The sequence below is a fragment of the Monodon monoceros genome, unplaced genomic scaffold (assembly GCF_005190385.1).
Source record: "Monodon monoceros isolate NGI ecotype Baffin Bay Population unplaced genomic scaffold, NGI_Narwhal_1 Super_Scaffold_9, whole genome shotgun sequence".
Classification (NCBI taxonomy): Eukaryota; Metazoa; Chordata; class Mammalia; order Artiodactyla; family Monodontidae; genus Monodon; species Monodon monoceros.
Window position 1 is genome coordinate 24,419,910 of NW_021703786.1, and position 19,159 is coordinate 24,439,068.

The following is a 19,159-nucleotide window of genomic DNA, read 5'->3' on the forward strand; positions in this document are numbered from 1 at the left end:
AACATACAGTCCCTCCCCATGGTGTACCTGACTTTTCGGTGCAGTTGGCTTGGTGTTCACTGACCGGTGTCAGCCTCTCCCAGGTCTGTTCATCTCAGCAGCTGCCTGGGAGGAATCGCAGGCTCGGGTCTGATTACATGGCACCCCAGCAACACCTGTACTGGGATGAACAGTGTCTCCCAAAATTCCTATCTATCCAGGACCTGTGAATGTGAACTTATTTGGAAACGGGGTCTTCGCAGGCGTGATTAAGATGAGGTCTTACTGGATCACGGTGGGCCTCGATCCAGTGATTGGTGGATGTGAGAGAGAGGAGGGAAATGTGGACAGACACTCAGGGAGAAGAAAGCCAAAGGACGGCAGGGACTGTGATGTGTCCACAGGCCGAGGACCAAGGACTGTTGGCAACACCAGAACCTGGAAGAGACAAGGAAGGGTCTCCACCTGGAGCTTTTGGAGGGAGCACGGCCCTTGATTTTGGACTTCTGGTCTCCAGAACCATGAGAGAATAAGTGTCTGTTGTTTAAGCTCCTGGGTTGTGGTCATTTGTTCCAGCAGCTGCAGGACACTGACTCATCCTTGAGGATATGGGGCCCAGATCAGGCCCTGGGTATCTAGACACTTGCCCTGGGCTCGGGCATTTGGGGGAAGCTGAGGTCGAAGGGCAAGATCTAGGTTAACAGGAAGGAGGAGGGTAGATGCTGAAGGGGATGGGGGTGGTCCACCAGGAACGCGGGGGGTACCTCTGGTAGAGGCCGAGCATGGGGGTAACAGCCTCACTTATAGTTGGGCCCAGTGTGAAAGGTCCCTAACGCCAGGGCCGTGGGGCTCCCTTGGAGAAGCCCTGACGTGGGCCCCTAGGTAAGAGCCACACACCACTGACCAGGGCCGAAGACAGACGCGCCATTGATCCGTCAGAGGCTGGTCTTTATTCCCTGGAATGGAAACAGCCTGCAGCCCCAAAATGACCATGGCTGGCAAAGTTCATTCTTTAAAAAGCAAAAACAAAATGAAAAAACCATAGGTATTTGGCCCCATAAATTTCCATCATAAGAAACAACTTTGAGTGGTACCCAAGCCTGGTGTCGGGTATCGGCTGTGGGCCACGGCCCTCACACTTCGCCCAACACACCAGCCAAATGCAGTGACTGCAGATGCTCAGAAAACAGTACGAAACGGCACACGAAGGCATTTTACGACACAGGAGTTTGCTTCCTATGAACATTTCTTTTTTAAAAAAAATATAATAACTTAGTTGGCATGTTACAGCATCTCCAGTCAATCCATCAGGGAGTCCTTGTCCAGAACCAGCGTGTACCTCCCCAGCTGGAGCGCCAGGCACCCACCCCAGTGTGCATATCCATCGCTGCGGCAGCGGTCACCCAGAAGTCACTCTGTGCCTATCTCGCAGGGGTTCAGCCCCCTCTCCTCAGCGTCCCTGTACATCCTTTGGAAATCCTTGAAGCGCGGGGCGCAGCCGAGCCAGGCCTCCCCAAAGTGCATGTGGCCGGTGAAGAGAAACTCACCGCGCCCAGGCCGGACGCCGCACTCCAGCAGCGTGGAGACGCGCCCCCGCCAGCCGCCACCCTCGCCCTCTGGGGCCGGCTGGAAGACCCTGCTCTTCTGCCGGTAGAGCCGGCTCACGTTCAGGTGGATGGCTGATTCTTGCTGCGCCGGCTCATGGGTGACATCCTGGATGGAGCCTCGGACGACTGCAGAGGAAGGAGACGGGGGGAGGGTCAGTGGTCAGCGGGGTGCTCACCAAGCAGACAGCACGCACCAACCTCCCACCCCCAGCAGCAGAACCAGGAGCTGACCCTGAACTCTGCCTTCCAGAAATTTTCACTAAAAACCACAATCCACACACAAGATGTTGCCTAGGGGTCGTCCCCGTCACTCACACTGTCTTGGGCAGAGATGCTTTTCTACCAAGGGCCAGCCACAGAAGTGGAGAAAAACAGAAGATATGAATCACGTTGTGCACCAAGTTTTCAAGTTAAAACAAGAAAAGTCACTGCAGTTAATACTCAAGATCTGCCACGGTTCTGTATCAAGATCAGACAGAAACGGTGAAGCTTACAGGGGAGGAAGGTGATGGGAAGGAGAAGGGTGGAGAAGGGCAGAGCAGGCACAAGTTCAGGGACACCGCCCGGCCCCAGATCCCCTCTGTGCAGGGCCAGCGAGAAGAAAGGGTTGTACTTCCACCACCCAACTGCCCTGGGAGCCTGGGGGCGCTCAGAGCCAGGTCCCTCTGGGCCGGCTCCATCGAACTCACCCTGAATGCTGCCACCCTTAACTCGAGAGCGTTTGTGCCAACATCACAAGCAGGCGGCTGAGTCCCTGATCCCGACCCTGGCCCCACCAGGGCCTCCAACGCCTGCTGTGGTGCCTACAGGGGACCTGGAGGCAGGCAGGGCACTGAGGAGAGGCTAGAGCCAGGACTTAGACTCACACGCCAAGTAGGAAAATGCTCAGTATCACCTCGAATAGGAATTCCCACCTTAAATAGGAATTCCCAGCTCTCTCCCCGCCCTGCAAACAGGTCCCTTCTCGGGCTGGGGTCACTCTAAGGAGCAGAAAGGAAGGCCTTTTCCTGTGACTGCAATCAGTGATGGAAGAGGGGCCAAGCCCAGGATCTTCAGGAGAGTCTCCTCCCCCCAGAGGGTTTAGTTCCCCCACGTGGCGGGAACCGCCAACACACTCACCAAAGTCACTGGTACAGACAGCCAAGAGCACCTCAGTGTGGCTGCAAGGGCGGCACGGGGCTGTGGGGAGAGAATAGGGTCAGGCGGGGCCAGTGCATGAACATGGGACCCTCCCGCCCACGGCATATAGACCACATGACATCTTATAAGTCCTCTGACGTCGGGAGCAACTGTCCAGGCCCCGCACCTCTGAAACCAGGGTGCCAAGAGCAGGCGGGGCCTCGACCTCGGCTGCACGGATGGGGAAACGTCTCCAGGGGCCCCAGGCTCACCTGGGCCACCTGCAATGGCGTGAAAACGGAGGGAAAGTGCGGTTTTGCGTTCGATCACACTTAGCTCATTACTGTAGTCGTGCCGGGCAAACAACCCCTGGGCTCATGTGTAAATGGCTCTTCGGCGCCAAAACCAACCCGGGCTGATCTGAGGCCACGTCCCTGACACCAGCCTGTCCGAGAGCCTCACTCAGCCTCTGTGGCCAGGCCCCCAAATGCCAGGGCCTCCCACTCCCACTGCCTGCCCCCACGGTCCCATCTGCCACCAGGATTCCACAGGGGTCAAGGCACTGCCCAGAAGGACCAGGTGACCCTGCTAAAGGCACTGGTGGGCATGAGGGGCACGTCCACCTGCTTCAGCTGTGGGGTCCTCGTCTAACCAACAGGACCAGGTGGTCACCTCCAAACACCTCCAGACACCTTTCACAGCAAGCCCAGTTCACAGGATCCCCTCTGAGACTCCCCAGACCTGGGTGGGGGCTGATTACTCCAGACAAACCAGTCCTTCTTGGTGGACCTCTGCCCCCCGGTACAGCTCTCACCCCACCCTTCACCTACTGCCTCAGACTGGCGTAAGGCCTCCAGAAGGGCTGGGGGGAGACAGAAACCTCGAGGCTCTGGGGACTCCCCAGGACTGTGGCACTCCTAACTCAGCGGTGGATTTGGGGAGACACAAGTTTATTATTTGGCTCTGATGTTGCACGTTTCCTCACCTATTTCTAGTTTCTAGGGTTGGGCCCAAATCCCCTAACAACAGAAATGTTAGGCGTGAACTCTCACTAGGACAAGTTGCCCTCTGCCTTTTCATGTTCTGAAGGCCCCGCAAAGTCCCCAGGATTGGCACTCACTGGGCCTGGATGAACCTACAACTGTCAGCACACCTGGCCAGCTGCCCTCGAAGCCCCTGAACCGGGCTGAGTTGTCACCTGCCCAGGGGCTGCAGTGACTCGGGGGCCCTCGAGGAGACAGGGAGATGCACAGGGAACAGGAGGGGCCTCCGGGACCTGGAATATGTGTGGGGACAAAGAGACCCTGGAGTCTCTGGTGTCCTGGGACCCCTCGGGGATGGACATGAGCATCCGGAGCACCAGCTCTCCCGTCCTGCCCCCAGGCGGGGGTAGATGTACATGTCCCAGTCTAGTCCAGCGAGTGCATGACTCACGGGCACTTCTGTTAAGTTATCAGGAAAAAGGAGAAGCCGCAGAACAAGAACAGCCTGTCGGATGCCTCTGGAGCATCTGAGAGCACGGAGCACCTCCCTCCCCAGCTCCAAATCCGGAGCCTTCTGCCCACCTGTGGCTTTTTGTCATGAGTGTGGACCCCCAGCCTCAAGGCCTTTCGTAAAAAAGAGGGTGGCCAACTGGGAGTCCCCCACCTCTAACCCGCTGGGGGCCTGCTGCCCACGCTGGGCCTGACAGAGACCCCAGAGTGAAGAAAAGGGGGAGCACAGCCCTGCAGACATCGGGGAGCCTCACATCCCACAAGAGGCGGTGTTTTATTCCAGCCTGTGTGCCGAGGGGCCCGCGGCAGTGGGGAGACTTCCCGTCCTGGCGGCTCCCCCAGTGCCCACCGGGTCAGAGGCCCCCGCCTGGGGCCTCGGAACCAGGCCATGCGAACTCCAAGCGCGGGTGAATGGGAGGCAAGGTCCACACAAGCTCTTTAGAAGCTGAGACAGGCCCAGGCCACAAACTGCAGTCGAAACCCAGGCCTGGGTGCGTATGATCACCAAGCCCTGGAGCCTCGAGCTCTCTGTGGGTTGTAGGCCCCGGGACCTCAGCTGACCACTGGGGAGAAAGGTGGCGTGAGCTTGTCCTGGGCTCTCTGCCCTGACTCGCGCCCAGTCCCACGCAGGATGTACGAGGACCCCGGTGGGCCTGGGGGCAGGTGGTCAGCAGCCTGCTGACCCTCCCACCCAAAGCTTCAGCGAGCCCATGCCGTTGACAGCTGAGCTAACAAAGCCCCCCGCAAGACTCTCTTATGACTCTGAGCTTTATGAAGTGTAGGCACCTTTGTGGAGAATCCAGGCTGTGGACGCCAAGAGGAGCAATCTGGAAACAATTATTAATCGGAGTTAGGCTCGTGGAGGCCGAGTGGAATGCGCTGGTTTCTGACACATCGAATCTTGTTTCCTTGTGGGGAAGATGGGGAGGGGGCGGCCCAGGGGCCGGGTGGAATTCTGGCCTGTGGTTCTTGGAAAGGGGAGGGCTGGGATGTGGACGTCGGGAAGATTACTCTGAAATATGCATAAAATGAACTGAATGAAGTAGAAAAAAACAGGGTCAGGGAGACCAGCTGGGGGCTGCAGCAGGGATGCAGGTGAGAGCGGCAGGTACAGGTGGGGAGGGCGGCACCCCTCTGTCAGGCCCTGGGTAGCCCGATGCCCAGGAGAAGTTTGTAGATGGTGGGATGCTGGTCTGGCGGGTGAGACTGCCCAGGGAAGGATGACTGGGGTGGACACGATGTGTGAGACACCCTCTGGGGTCTTCAGTGCAGCCGCGACAGGTAGTGAATGAAGCATTTTAACAGGGAGGGGAGGAAAGGGAGCAACGCTGCCAGAATGTGAGCGGTATTCGCTGAGCAGAGAGCCTCCTCTGATCATCATGACAACCCTGCACTCACCCCAACTCCAGGCCACAGGCTGACATCGCCCCAGAGGACCCTGTGGGACCTGGCCGGGGCTAGTCGCCACCTGCGAAACCCCATCTCCCACGTGCGGGCACAGGGAACGCTTAGCCTCACCAGCTATCTCGCCCGCACCCACTCCCTTCCCTCCCTCTTCCTGGTGAGGAAGCCAGAGGAGTCACACCTTCCACCCCCAGAGTCCAGAGCTGGGTAAGATGAAAAGTAATTTTACAGTGATTACAGGGGCTGGAAAAGCACTGGTGCAGGAATCTAAACGAAACTTAGGGAAAAAATTAAGTTCTCTCCTATACTGTTTCCAGGAAATAACGAAGTTTGTTTTCACTTCTTAACGTTGCTGTTTATGCCCCACGGCCCATCAAGCCCGCCCCTAAACTCTAAGGTGCCCAAGTGGGATCCCAGCAGGGGTCTGCGCCTCCCAGGCCCCCCAAAGGGATCATTCACCCCTGGCTCATCAACAGAGCGGTTTCAAAGGGGATGGCGAGATGAAGCACGTCAGAAACTGTGGGACCCAGGCCACCCCACCCGGCGCCCACGAGCAGCGATGGGAGTCACTTCTGGGCCTTCACGGCCGGCACAGGGGCAAGTCCTCTTGCCCCCACACCCCTCCGGCTGTGGGTCTAAAACACCACTGTCCCCCCCACCACCTCACCTGCACGCCGGGGGCCTGCTCTGGGTGGGCATCGCACAGAGCCCAAACCCCAGAGCGTGGATGTGGCCAAGCCTGTGAGCCCCTGCTTCTCAGCCCCTAAATAGTAAAAGAACATGCTGGAATCCAGGGCCCCCTTGAGCTGCCCCAGGAGAACCACAGAGACGGGGTCTGCATCTGTCCCCTAGAACCAGACCGAGTAACACCCCCGCCCTCCCTCTTTGGCCACCCTAACGCGTCCCCCAGCCCACTGGGCAATGGGGGTCCTGGTGGTGCCTGTTTCCCCAAGTGTGCTGGGACCCTGGGGAGGATGGTCCAGACAGCCTGGCCAGGTCCACAGTGAGGCTTCAGCACACAGTCCAGGTGTGGCCTGGAGCTTCTTCCACTAGTGAATTGCATCTGGCCACTTGCCTGCCTTTTGTATCCTGCCAAATTTTTCCAGCGCCAGAGGAAGGAGTGCCGTGTTACTCAGGTGCCTGGTGAGGCCCTCGGAGGAGGGGGAGGGCGGGGGAGCAGGTCCTCCCCTTCCTGCCACGTGGCAGCCAAATCCCGAGTACCCGGGGGGCTGAAGTCCCACTGCCACCCACCTGCCCCTCTGTATCTGCCTGCCTCTCCGTCCTGGCCTCTTCTTGGCTGTTGGTGAGTCCCAGTCCATACGAGGAAGCCGATTATGCAACACGATGGACACGAGGCTAACATGCTCACCATAAACACTCCCTGTGGAACCACCCAGAGCTGCGGCAGGTGAGCAAGGCTCATGCACACCTCTCCCTCGGGATCCCAGCCCGCGGTGCCTCTTTAATTTCATATCAGCACAAACTGGAACTCGGGATTCATCAGCGAGGGAGAAGGCTCATCCACCTCCCCAGCAGGTCAGGTCACGGGCATGTGCTCACCTCCACGGCACACACACTGGGGCTTCGGCTCCACTGGTGTCTCCCCGCTGCAGCCAGGGCCAGACAGGAGAGCGCTGCCATCTGAGAGCCCGCCTGGTCCGGGGGAGGTCACTGATGCCAGATGGCCGGCACCAGCATTCCACATTACGTACCCATTCCTTTGGCATTAAAAGCTTAGGGGCCCATCCCTGGGGAGAAGGGATGCACCGGCCTCCCTGATCCCTGCTGCCCTTGTCTCCTTCAGGACAGAGAAGTGCTGGGTCTGCAGCTCCCACACCCTAGGAGCCTTTTGCATCCCCATCTCAAGTTCTGACAGTCACTGTATCTGTGCTGCCCCAGGCCAGCGCCCCGGCCACTGGGCAGATGGACAATCACACCCCACCATCCTCAGGGTCTCCGGCATTCCCGTGAGCCCCAGATTTAAAGAGGCACCCCAGGGACAGGCAGGCGTATGTCTGGGGGATCAAGGGCACCCCAGCAGCCCAACGTCCAGCCACAGCCACGTGTCCTGTGTGGTGCCCCGGCCAGACGACCCACCCCATCACACGGGGCCTTCTCCCTGTGACCCCACAGGCCTCTCCCAAACCCACTCACTGCCCTAGCCTGGAAACGTAGACCTGGGGTCTGGGGGAGCACAGACCCTGCCCCCAGGGAGGGGGAAAGAAACAAAGTCTCAGGTCCCTAGGGCTGAGCCACAGGCTCTGAGTCACCCCGGGTCGTGACCCCACTGTGGATTTTCCACCAGAGACGCCGGTCTGTGCCAACGGGAGCACTCAGGGGGCAGCACGGAAAGCACCTTATGCCGTGGCCTCCAAGAACCTGGTGGGGGCCTCACAGCAAAGTGGAACAAAGCTCCAGCGGGACAGAGCATGTGACCAGCAGCCGAATGGCCTCAACCCGTCAACATTTTAATCAGTAAAAGGAATGTTAGCAAGTCCCTAATATCCGCCCCATCAGCCAACTCTCACCGTGGCCAGAGACATCGAATTTGGTGACCGGGTTTCTCCAGATTTTGTTTTTATTGCGAGTTTATCTCTAGCGTCCCCCCACCACCCCCGCCAACGATCACTCGCTGGTGATCAAGATAAAGGCTGTTGTGGTTAAAGTTTTATTCAAGTCCTGGGGTTTATAGCAGCTTTCAGCATTCCTGATGGGGTCCTACCCAGGCAGGCACAGGGGCGGGGGGGAGGGGTCCTACCTGGGCAGTCAGGCCCTGGGGGGAGGGGTCCTACCTGGGCAGTCATACATTGAAGCTCTATAACAGACCAGTTTAGTTTGAGAGAGATTTAAGGTTTTGAAAACTCATCTGAGCCAAGAACACAGAACAATAAAATGTAGATTCCCACTCAGGAGAAAGTCTGCATTTCAAATCCTAGTAGGTCTGGTTTTTTCCAATGGAAGATTTTGTTCACTAAATTATATTATTTGTGGGGGCTGGCCTAGCCCTCAAACCAGGTGTTTCCACCTCAGCACTGCTGACACTTGGGGATAAGTCACTCTTCGTGTTGGGGTGTCCTGTGCTGATGTCTGGGGCCAGGTCATTCTCTGTGGTGGGGCTGCCCTATGCACTATGGGGTGTGGGCAGCATCCCTGCCTCGCCTCCAACACTCGATGCCATAGCGCCCCCCCCCCCGACCATCATCCTGGCTGGTCACCGCAGGAACAGCCTTCCTGGAACCTGCCCCCACCATTACCCAAGCTCACACCTTCCCCTGGGGAGGCATCTTCCTACCAACTAGTTTTGGAATTGAAGCAGATGGTGCACCTGAGCCCCGCTGACCCCCGCCCCATGCGCTCGGACCCCACGAGGTCATCTGTGCCTTGAAGCAAGGGTTGCACCTGGCCTGGTTGTCCTTATCTAAAAGAAAGGACCCTGAGTTTTCCCTGTGTGAGAGCTCTTGGGGCCACACACACTTCTCTCTGCCCACAGAACTTTCCAGAGACCAACACTGCCTTCCACACAGGGCCCCACAAAGCTGTCTGCTGGCCTCAAAAAAAGGGAAGGAAAATCTAAAGCCAACTCACCGGCCCTCGGCCACCCAGAGACTCCCTCTGGTACCTCACCTGAGGTTCCCAGGTCATCAGAGCCACTCAGCTGCCCTGCATGGCATGGTGCCGGTGCCCTCACCGACACCCACAGATAAAACGGCTTGTGAACCTGGGAATGGTTCACGATTCAGGACATCCCAGCTCTGCATGGCTCTGGAACGTGAATCAGACTCAACTTCCACCCAAAACTCAATGTTTCAGGGACTGCAGCCGACGCCAAAAACACTCGGCCAACTTGTGTGTCAGAAGAAATTCTGGGGCAGTTTGGATGGTAACAGCACCCATTTCAAATCACAGTCAAAATTGGTCCAGGGGAGAAGAGCATATTATGGGCCAGGACCGTGTCACAGCTCTGCTCTGACCTGTGGCCATCGTCCCAAGTCCAAACTGCCCACAGCACTAACGGGGCACCTGCTCCCGGGAGGGCCCCTCGGCCGCCCTCAGGCAGACCTGCCAGGCCTGAAGCACAGACTCGAGCAGCATGTTCAGGGGCTGTGCTGAGGTGGGGGTGGGAGATGATCGGGGGGTCTGGGAGACGAGAGAGGACCCCTGAGGCCACCACCCCACCCTGGGCACCACACTCACCTGACAGGGTGTGCAGGTCTGGCCCCGCATGCCGGCTGGTCAGTTCATACTGGAAGCCCGTGGTCCTCCTGCTGATGTCCTGCTGGGGCGTCGCCTCCACGAACAGGCCGCCCTGCTCGAAGCTGAAGCACGGGGCCTGGCCGGGCCCGAGGTCCCCATCCCGCACCAGCAGTTTCAGTTCTCCAGTCTTTTCCAAATAAATATTGGCCCCCGACGAGCCCCTGAGGGGCTTGATGCACAGAGTCAGGTGCCGGGAGGGCAAGAAGGTGTTGGGCCGCAGGTTCACGATGAGCGCACCGGTCGGGTACATCCACTCGACAGTGCCCGCGGAGCAGCGCAGGTACACCTGCTCTACCTCCTTCCTGTGGGCCTCGTGCGTCAGTCCGCTGTGGAGGGGGAGATTCGTCAGCCGGGAGACACCTGCTCGGGCGTCCAAGCACCCCTCACCCACAGGCAGGCTGGCACCGTCTCCACCCTGCAGCTCAGGGCCCATCTCCAGGGAGGGGTGGCCACACGGCCTCCCCCGCCCAGTTCCTTCCAGCGCACCAGCTCCGAGCGCTCTGGTAAGTGTGGGAGCTTCTGGCTCCCAGACCCTCTCACCACCTGGACACTCTGTTGGCCTCTGAGCCCGTGTCCTTGGGAAACCCCTGAACAGGGGCAGTGATGGGTGCAGTGGAGGTGAGAACGAAGGAAAAGACGGCTCTTCCAAAAAATAAACAGAGAAACACCAGTGGGACTTTGGAACCAACCCAAGTTCCAGATAAGCAAATGAGGACCAGGAAATGTTGGTAGATTCCCACTGAGTGTGAAGACCAAGGAGCAGATTCAAGTTACAGGAGGCACGCTGGAATGCAATGCACATATAATAAATAATACACTCCAGGGAGCAGCTTTTAAACGAACTGGGAATGTTAGTAATTTGGGGGGGGGGCTGTGTAGGTTGTTGGTGAGTTTTGTCTTCAGGATGCCCGTTAGGCACAGTGTTCATATTTTCCTTAAGGTGATGATTTGACTGCTTTTTCATTCATTTGCAAACCTGAAGGCCCTGCATTGCCAGTAGTATTTTTTTCAAAGCAAACACAAATAGCATCAAAGCAAGACACAAAAGTAAAGTAAAGGTCCTCCACAGGGAGACACGGGAAGGAATTGTGGAAAAGCAAAGGGAGGGGGACACAAAAGGTCCGCAGATAACCTGTCTTCCCGATGGGGACTGTTGGGGAGCCCAGTGGGTTTCACTCCTAATAAATCGCAAACAGGAAAAAATGAAGTGTGCTATGCTCTTGGGGAGGCAGGTCTTGAGTAAGTCATAACATTATGTTTTCGAGAAATTGAAACCATCAAAAACGTTCAAGTTTCCCCTACTCAAAACTGTAATGTAAATGTCAGCTTGTGGTAACGGTTACGTCATAAACACCAAGCAGCCCGGGAACTCAACGGTGACTTCAACTAAGTGTTTTATTACATGAAATTTGGTTCTGATCAGATCTCAGACAGGTTCACCCACATTCTTAGGATTTTTATGTGAAATAAACAATACTATATTCAGAGCCCTGGCCTGAGTGAGTTACCAGAAACCTTTTCTGCAGAGGAGAAAACACATAACATATGGTTTGCATTTACTGTTGGTGACTCATGCTCCAGGCCCCGAAAAGCCTCACTTTTCATGCAGCGGCCAGCTGCAGGCTAGGGATGCACAGTCACCCTGCAGACCACATCAGAAGGAGGTGTCAAGGAGGTGGACTCCCTCCTCACTCCACCCCCCACCCCCAAGGCCCTGGGTCATGAGCAGCCTGGCCTCAGATGCCTAGCAGGACTGCACACACAGAACAGACTTACAACTTACAGTCACATAAAACTCACACAAGCTCATCTGACACATAGGAGGGGATGGGCATAATTATAGTGCTGGGTGACAAAATTAGACTAAATGGTGTGTGGTTGCCACAGATGACTATAATCAGCTCTGCGCTTACGCAGCCAAACAAACTTTATCACAGTGTCCCTCCTCTCCTGGCTCCAGCCTTGAGGGGCAGCTGGACACTTGCGCCATGCCCAGACACCAATCCTCAACTCTCTCTCCCACAAAAACCACCCCTTCCAAGGCTTCGCTTCCCTCTTGGTGGGAGGAGGGGGACCTAGGGGTTTAGGGAGTGGAGACCTCACACCAGAGGCTGTGGGTACCTCTCACGAGGTTGCCTTAACCCCAACAGTGGAGGGTGAAATGGGGAGGCCCACCCTCCACCCGCGTCTTGGCAGGGGCAGAGCGGGCCCTCGTGGGGACAGATGGCCAGCCCATGCTGCCCAGGGGGAGGCGGACCCGAGGCTGGGGGCTGCCATCCACCAGCCTGCGTACATGACCACGTGCATCCATTTACTCACAAGTCACTCGCCTAAAAGGGGACTAGGAACAAAACGACAGTGGACACGTGAGAAATAAAGCGCCCAACACTTCACCCTCTAACACGTCCAGCCCGTCCCCGGAGCCTGCACGGGCCCTGCTCTGCCTCTTCTCTCTCATTCTGCTAAAACATCAGGACCAACAAGACTCTCACTAAGCGCCCAACACAGGAGTGTCCACACTCTCATCAGAGCAAGAGCTCCATCCAGACAGACATCTGCTCAGCAAAAGTGCTGGAAGCGCAAAGACACACCACATCAGTAATGGTCACTGATGATGGTATGTTACGATCTTCACCTGACATGCAGGTGACATCCTAACTAAGAACAATGAAATAACTGCTTTCTGATGTTATGACAGAGCTACAGGATGCACAAAAAAGCTGTGGTTCTATTCAACCTTAGGAAACTGAGAAGACTGATTTGATCTTGGATTATTTAAACTGAATTAGTGCATTAAAAAAGAGTCCGCAAGTGTCACCCCCCCCCCCCCCGAGGAGGACACACCTGTGGAGCACCTTTATGGTAAAGATGGCAAATGCCAAGTCGCTATGGGGACTGTCTGACAGGGTCAGTGTGGTGGCAGCAGAGCCCACACCACTCACAACCATAGCCTGGCTCAAACCCTGAGTCACCAGAAGGAAGTGATGGTCTCTTTTTGACTAAAGTCAGGAAGAGCTTCTGATCAAGGGCAAAACCAATAGGCTCTCCTGCCTGGAGTTACTTTTCATTTCCCCACCTTGCAGGAGAGATAGCCCAGATGTGACATAACCGGCAATACCCAGCCCATCACAGTAGGAAAGTTCACGGTCCACCTTTATGACCAGGGCCTAATAAAGATAGGGCACGTCCTGCCCCTGCACAGGGAGAGGGATTTCAAAACCTTCTACTTAATTGCTTGGAAACACCCAGAAACACATTAGGCCTGTCAAATGTGAGTGGCCAGTGTCATAAAAAACAAATCCCTTCCTATCAGGGGATCAGAATCCACCCAGCACATCAGGGTTTGCACCACCCTGTGCTGTCCTTAGAAGGGCTCATAAAAAGTCGTAAATGCTATAGAGTCAGCAGGCAAACCAGCACACAAGGGAAAGAATCTGTCAGCTGATTTGTGGGAAAAAAATGATAACTGGGGGCAGCAATTACAATGCAAGGGGGGCTTACGCTCCAGGAATGTGACCTGGCCCTGTCTCTGCTCCAGATTCCGCCCACAGCTCCTACAGCTACTGCAGCCGCCCTTGGCCGGGTTCTGCCTTTGGGTTGAGTGGAGGACACTGGAGGGTGTCCAAGTCCAGGGGTCCATTAGCAATGACGGAGGGAGAGGGGCCGCAGGTAAGTGGCCCTTCTTCTCCCAGTAGATAACAGGATGCACAGGAACAGGAAGGTGAAGGGATTCCTCTACCCACTGCAAACACCTGCGTGGTCCAGGAGCAGGTTGGCCCCCTGACCAGTCCTCGCTCACAGCTCCCTCTGGGCTCCAGGGGAGGCATCCTCTTCCAGGCACATGGTCCTCCAAGAATGTGAAAAGGATGTCAGCTCCTCCTCTGGAAACTCAAGCTCATAGGGTGGGACTGGGTTTCTGTTTTTGATCTGCTGAAGCAGGACACCCCAAGGCCTCAGTTTGGGGATGCACTGATTCATCCAGCAGAGGCTGCAAAGCAGGGAGTTTAATTACCAGCGAGGGAGAGAGGGCAGCCCCAGAAGAGTGTGTCAGAGTCAGAGGCTCCCCGCCAGCTCTGTGCTGGCGCCAGCATTCTCCAGGCCAACCCTCCCCCAGAGCTCCGATCTGCCACTCAGGGCTCCAGTCTCAGCTCTACCACCCCTGCTGTGGTGTGAGCTGGGAGAACTTCTGCAGCAGGGAGGGTGGGCAACACCAGCCCAAGCTCAGGAGCCCAGGACCTTCACTCTAGAAGGCTGGGAAGCGGAGAGAAGGGAGCAGGGTAATTGCCAGTTTCCACAGAGAACTGGGTCTGTACGTATCCAAGAGGACCAGCAACGGCCCTGCTGACGCAGAACCCAGCACAGTGGCACAACCCTTACCTTCTCGGAAAAAACTGTCTTCACTCAAAATAACCCCGTGACACCCCACAGCATGAGGTGTCTGCCAGCGGGAGTCTTCCCATCAGAAGTTAGGGACTTAGGGGCCCTGCACGGTGGGACACAGGGACACACCCAGATCTAAGGGCAGCCCCGGCCCATAGCGTTTTCGGAGAAGAAGACGCTAGTATCTCCCTCTGCGAACTCCTGAATCAGCAACTGCGGAAGCCCAAGCAGTCTTCTCCGACAGCGAGGTGCCTGGCTCGGGGCCGGCGCCCTGGCGGACGGAGGTTCTCTGCGCCCTCACCCCCACCCCCGCCCACGCTTGTGACTTGCCTGTCACGCTGCAGTTTTTTAAAAAAGTCCGGCCTTGGCAGAGGGCGTGAAGGGGGGTCGCAGAGCCCAGCGCGCGCTGCCAAGGGCGGCCTGACCTTCACGGGCCGGGGCGGGGGGCTCCGCCAGTCCCCGAACTCGCCCCGCGCAAGGTGCCCGCCCGCGGGTCTCCGCCCGCACCGACGTGGTCAGTGCGCGGTTAGCGCCAGGGCCCCCGCTCCGACCACCGGAGCCGCCGCTCCCTCCTGCGGACCCGTCCGTCCCTTCCCGCTCGGCCCTGAGCGCAGGCCCGGCTCCTCCCGGCCCGGGGTGCGCAACTCCTTGCCGAGGGCAGAGCCCGGGAAGGGCCAGAAGGCCGACCCCCGCCTGCCCCCAGTGAGGGGTCGCGGGGTCCTGGCTGCGGCTCTCGGGGAACCAAGTGGGGAGCGGCGCGGTCCGGCGCGGGGCGAGCGGGCTGCTGGAGCCGACTGACACCACCGCGCTGCAGGCGCGCCTCCCCCTGGGCGTCCGCCGGGCCAGGGGACCGGGACGCCGCGGGCTCTTTTGTTCTAAAACCGGGGGCGGGGGAGGGCGGGGACGGCACTCAGCCTGGAGAGCGGGTCCCCGAGCCCCCGCGCGCTCGGCCCGCGGGGAGGGGAGTGGACCCAAGGGCTGGGGTCGCGCCGCGCGAACTCACCTCCCCTTCCAGCTGCACAAGTCGCTCGAGTACTGCGCGCCCGCGCCGCCCAGCAACACGGCCAGCAGCAGCAGCAGCGGCGGCGGACCAGGGCCCGGGGCGGGGGGCCTCGGCCACAGCTGCCCCGTGCGCCCCCCGGCCGCCCGCGCCGCGCCCCGCATGCTCTGGCTCCGGCTCGGCCGCCGGCCCCGCGTCCGCGCCCACCGAGCAGACCCTCGACCCGGCGCTGCCAAGCGGCCGGGCTTCGAGTCCAGGCGGTCAGGTCGTGCGCCCCCCGCGCCCCCAGGGCGGCTGCCCGCCCATCCCCGCCGGAGCCGGGGCCGCCCGAGCCCCTGGAGCCGCTGGAGCCGGGCGCGGACGTCCGCGCCCGCTGCCGCCGCCTGAGCCTCTGAAGTCTGCAAGTCCGCGGTCCCGGTCGCTGCTCAGCTGGGGGGCGGCGCCCGCCCGGCCGCTCCGCCCCCGCGCGCCGGAACTCCGCCCAGTGCGCCTGTGCCCCGCGCCCAGGGAGCCCGGCTGGACGCGGCGGATACCGGAGTCAGCGGCGCGGCGGGGACACTAAGCGCCGGGGGGCGTGTGGCCCGAGGGTGGGACAAGCTAGGACGCCGCGGAGAGGAGAGGGCCGCGTGAGGGACTGGGAGAAGGTTCCGGGAGAGAAGAGCCAGGCTGGAAAGTGAAGTTTCGAGCGGGAGGGGGACGGGCAGCAACGGGTCCCCAGCCTGTACGATGCGGGGGCGGGGTAGAAACCCGAGACCCCAAGTACGTGCAGACCCAGGCCGGGCGCCTGGCCAGCAGGTCCGTCCAGCAGTGGTGGTGCTGTGGCCCCATCGTGCAGACTGAGTCTGGAATGGCCTCTGGGCTGTAGCAGGGGCACCTGGCCGTGCCACTGCTGTGTGACCAGCCTGAGGCCGTCAGAGATGTTCCTGGCACCCACCCTCCACAGGATTTGAGTGTGCTTTGCGGAAGTTCAGACTCTGTCCCGTTCTGCGGCCCACGGGGGAGGGGAGGACGAACTGTGGCTGGTGATGTGGCTGACTCACTGTTGAGTGTGCGGTGGACCCTGGAACACCCATTCCACAGAAAGGCTCTGAATTTGCCTGTCGAGGCCACCGCTCCTGTGCATCACTGCTGTGCTCCCTGCTGGTCCCCACCGTCCCTGCTCCAGAGTTAGTCTAGTACCCGATTCACCAGCTTTGCTCTTGATTCTTCGCGGTGGGGACCCTCTTGTGCATTGTAGGATTTTAGCAGCATTTTGGCAGTGGCTGTCCCCCCATCCCCAGGCTTGGCAACCTGAACTGTCCCCAGATACTGCCAAATGCCCCCTGGGTGCCGAATTTCCCTGAGGTCCCTGTTCTAGTGGGACCCAGCCTGGTGAGGGCAGCATGATGAGAGTGGCTGCCTTCACCAGGTGGTCACTGGGGCCCCCAGGTACCTGACATCCAGTGGGGGAGACAGGGGGACATAGGCAACCCAGAGGACACTGGCCTCTGGAAGGATGATAAGGGTCTGCCAGGCGGAGGGAGGGAGCTGTGGCACTCCAGGCAGCCACCCCTGGGATCACAAAAGCAGGTTTTTCTGCTTCCTCAGACTCTGGTGTTGGTCTGAGCGAGCTCCAGAGCCTGAAACAACATCAAATGGTGGAGAAATCTGACCTTGTTTTAGCATTTCTTTTCCAGGCAAGATATATTTCAGGAGGAATTTCGAGTGACCTGCGGGGGAGGGGAGTGACTTCCTGTGCCTATTATTTTCATGTTGCACCCTTTCATCTGGTTAGAGGTTTGGAAGTCTAATTTGGTTGTAGGGATGGAATCATCACCCTCTGAGTCTGCAGGTCCAAAACAGATGGGCTGAGAGACAGCCGCCCTCAGGAGTGCTGGGGCAACAGTGGGGGCGTCGTTCCACCTTGAAGGGGGTTACAACTGAAGAATCTGTTAGGGCGGCCCTGGAACTGAGCAGGTCAACCCACCCAGCCAAAGCCCAGAGCAAAGACCCTGCCTGGTCAAAAACAGTGATGTCATCCCAAGACCCAAAGTCAGCTTTGAGGCTAGAGGACTACACATGTGCATTCTGGGCTTGGGGGCCTGCTGTACCCCACACCACACCCCTGTTGCTGCAGGTACCAGGGTGCAGAACTGCTTTGAGAAGTGAGCCAAGTGAAACTGCTACCCAGGCCGCTGGGGAGAGGGGTCTACTCGTTGGAATCTGGAAGCTGCAACCACCTCTGTGCCCGCCGAGCCTGTCTGCACAGCAGCACTTCTCACCTCGGTCACTGCAGGTGATAAAGAAATGCTTTATAAGCAGCCTGGCTGGGCACATCCACCCAAGAAGGACCCTGTGGCTGGTCAGGGTCCAGGTCTACACACAGAGGAAGAGGCGGGGCAGCTTTAGGGCCCTTTCATATTACAAATGCGGAGTCAGTGCTACCAGCCTGAGTGACCTGCTCAGGGTTTTAGAATCCTCTAGTGACCACTGGACCAAAGGGGAGAGCCGTCTCTGGGGCGACACGGAGCTCGTTCCCGTCCCAGGCTCAGGGCTGTAACCTAGAAGGCTGCCAAACCACCTCTGCCCGGGTCCATTTCCCTAAAACAAGCTCAGCACGATGGTGCATGCAGCACTGACAGAGCAACGACACGGGAGCAAACGCTGCAGTGTTCAGTTAATTTATGTCGGTATTGGCTCATTGATTACAGCACCTGTGCACACTAATTGGAGATGCCAGTAAGAGAGGAATCTGGGGCAGGGGAGGGACTACATGGGAACCCTCTCTACTACCTGCTCAGTTTTCTGTAAACCTAAAAATTAAGACTATTAATTAAAAGTCTGGCAGTCTTCTTGGAAGAATCTGATAGGATCTTGGGACCATCAGACCTAAGTCTCTGTGACAGGCCCTCACTTCTGGAGACACAGGTGCCTCTGGATTCCTGGAGGGTCCCTGAAGCAGGAATTTCCAGATTTCCCTCCTCCTGACAAGCACCAGCCTCAGGGTGCGGCCGCAGCAGCGGAACTGGTTCCTCATGTCGGCACTCAGCTCTGGGCCTCCTGGCACCTCTTCGCCCAGCAAGGTGCGGCTGGTGAGCCCTCCTGGCCGTGCAAAGCCACTTCCTGATGCTCCTGGTGTCAGCTCTTGGGGGGGCATATGATGTTTGGGGCTGAGGCAGCAGGATGAGGTGGGTCGTGTCTGTCTGAGGCCACCCAGTGACCGCCTGCCCCGCTTCACGTCCTAGGGCCTGGCAGGGACAGAGAAACCCTGCAGGATCCCAGGCAGTCAGAGAACCTTGGGGTGTGTTAGTCCATGGATGGCTGGGGGGGCACTTCCCAGTGAGCCTTACTGCCAGTTAAACCCAGGAAGGGGCCACAGCAGTGCCCCCACCCATAGTGGTAAGGGAGACGGGCGTCATGGTGTCTGAGAGAAGCTGGGCACCTCCCAGCATTCACAGTACCCCCAACACAAGAATGCCGGCTGGAAGGCAGGGTGCAGGACCAGACCCACTGGGGTCAGACGGCAAAGCTGCCTGTCCCCACACCTGGGTGACGGCCCCACCGTCCTGCCCGAGTACCTTCCACAGCCCCAGGAAGGCAGAGGAATGGGGCACAGGTGGCAGAGGGACGGGGCTCAGCGATGACAGAGGCCACACAGCACAGCTCAGTGTACCCTTGAGGTGCACGCTCTGGGTCTCGCCTCTGCTGCGTATGGCGGGGCGGTGATGCGGGCGCTTCCTACAGAGCTGCCTGCCCCACCCCATAGGTCCATGCAGAGTGCATAGTGAGGGAGTCCATGGCCCAAACTCAGGTCAGTATCAACCTTCACTTGTGATCTGTTCATTCACTCAAGAAATGTTTCCCTGATGGCCTCCTGGGCACGTCTCTGTGGGGCGTTCCAGGGGTGCAGCCCCTGACTGGGGCCAGCCCGAGAGGCAGCAGTG

At 58.5% G+C, this 19,159-nt stretch overlaps 1 protein-coding gene across 1 annotated transcript; it reads right to left on the reverse strand.

Annotated features, from left to right (window-relative positions):
- Window positions 1-908: 908 nt before the first annotated feature.
- METRNL (meteorin like, glial cell differentiation regulator) lies at window positions 909-15,496 on the reverse strand. The gene is made up of 4 exons (XM_029213385.1): window positions 15,240-15,496; window positions 9,797-10,182; window positions 2,706-2,765; window positions 909-1,712 (listed from the first exon to the last, which is right to left on the reverse strand). The coding sequence occupies exons 1-4, from the start codon at window positions 15,398-15,400 to the stop codon at window positions 1,390-1,392; spliced, it is 930 nt and encodes a 309-aa protein (XP_029069218.1). The 5' UTR covers window positions 15,401-15,496; the 3' UTR covers window positions 909-1,389.
- Window positions 15,497-19,159: the final 3,663 nt, after the last annotated feature.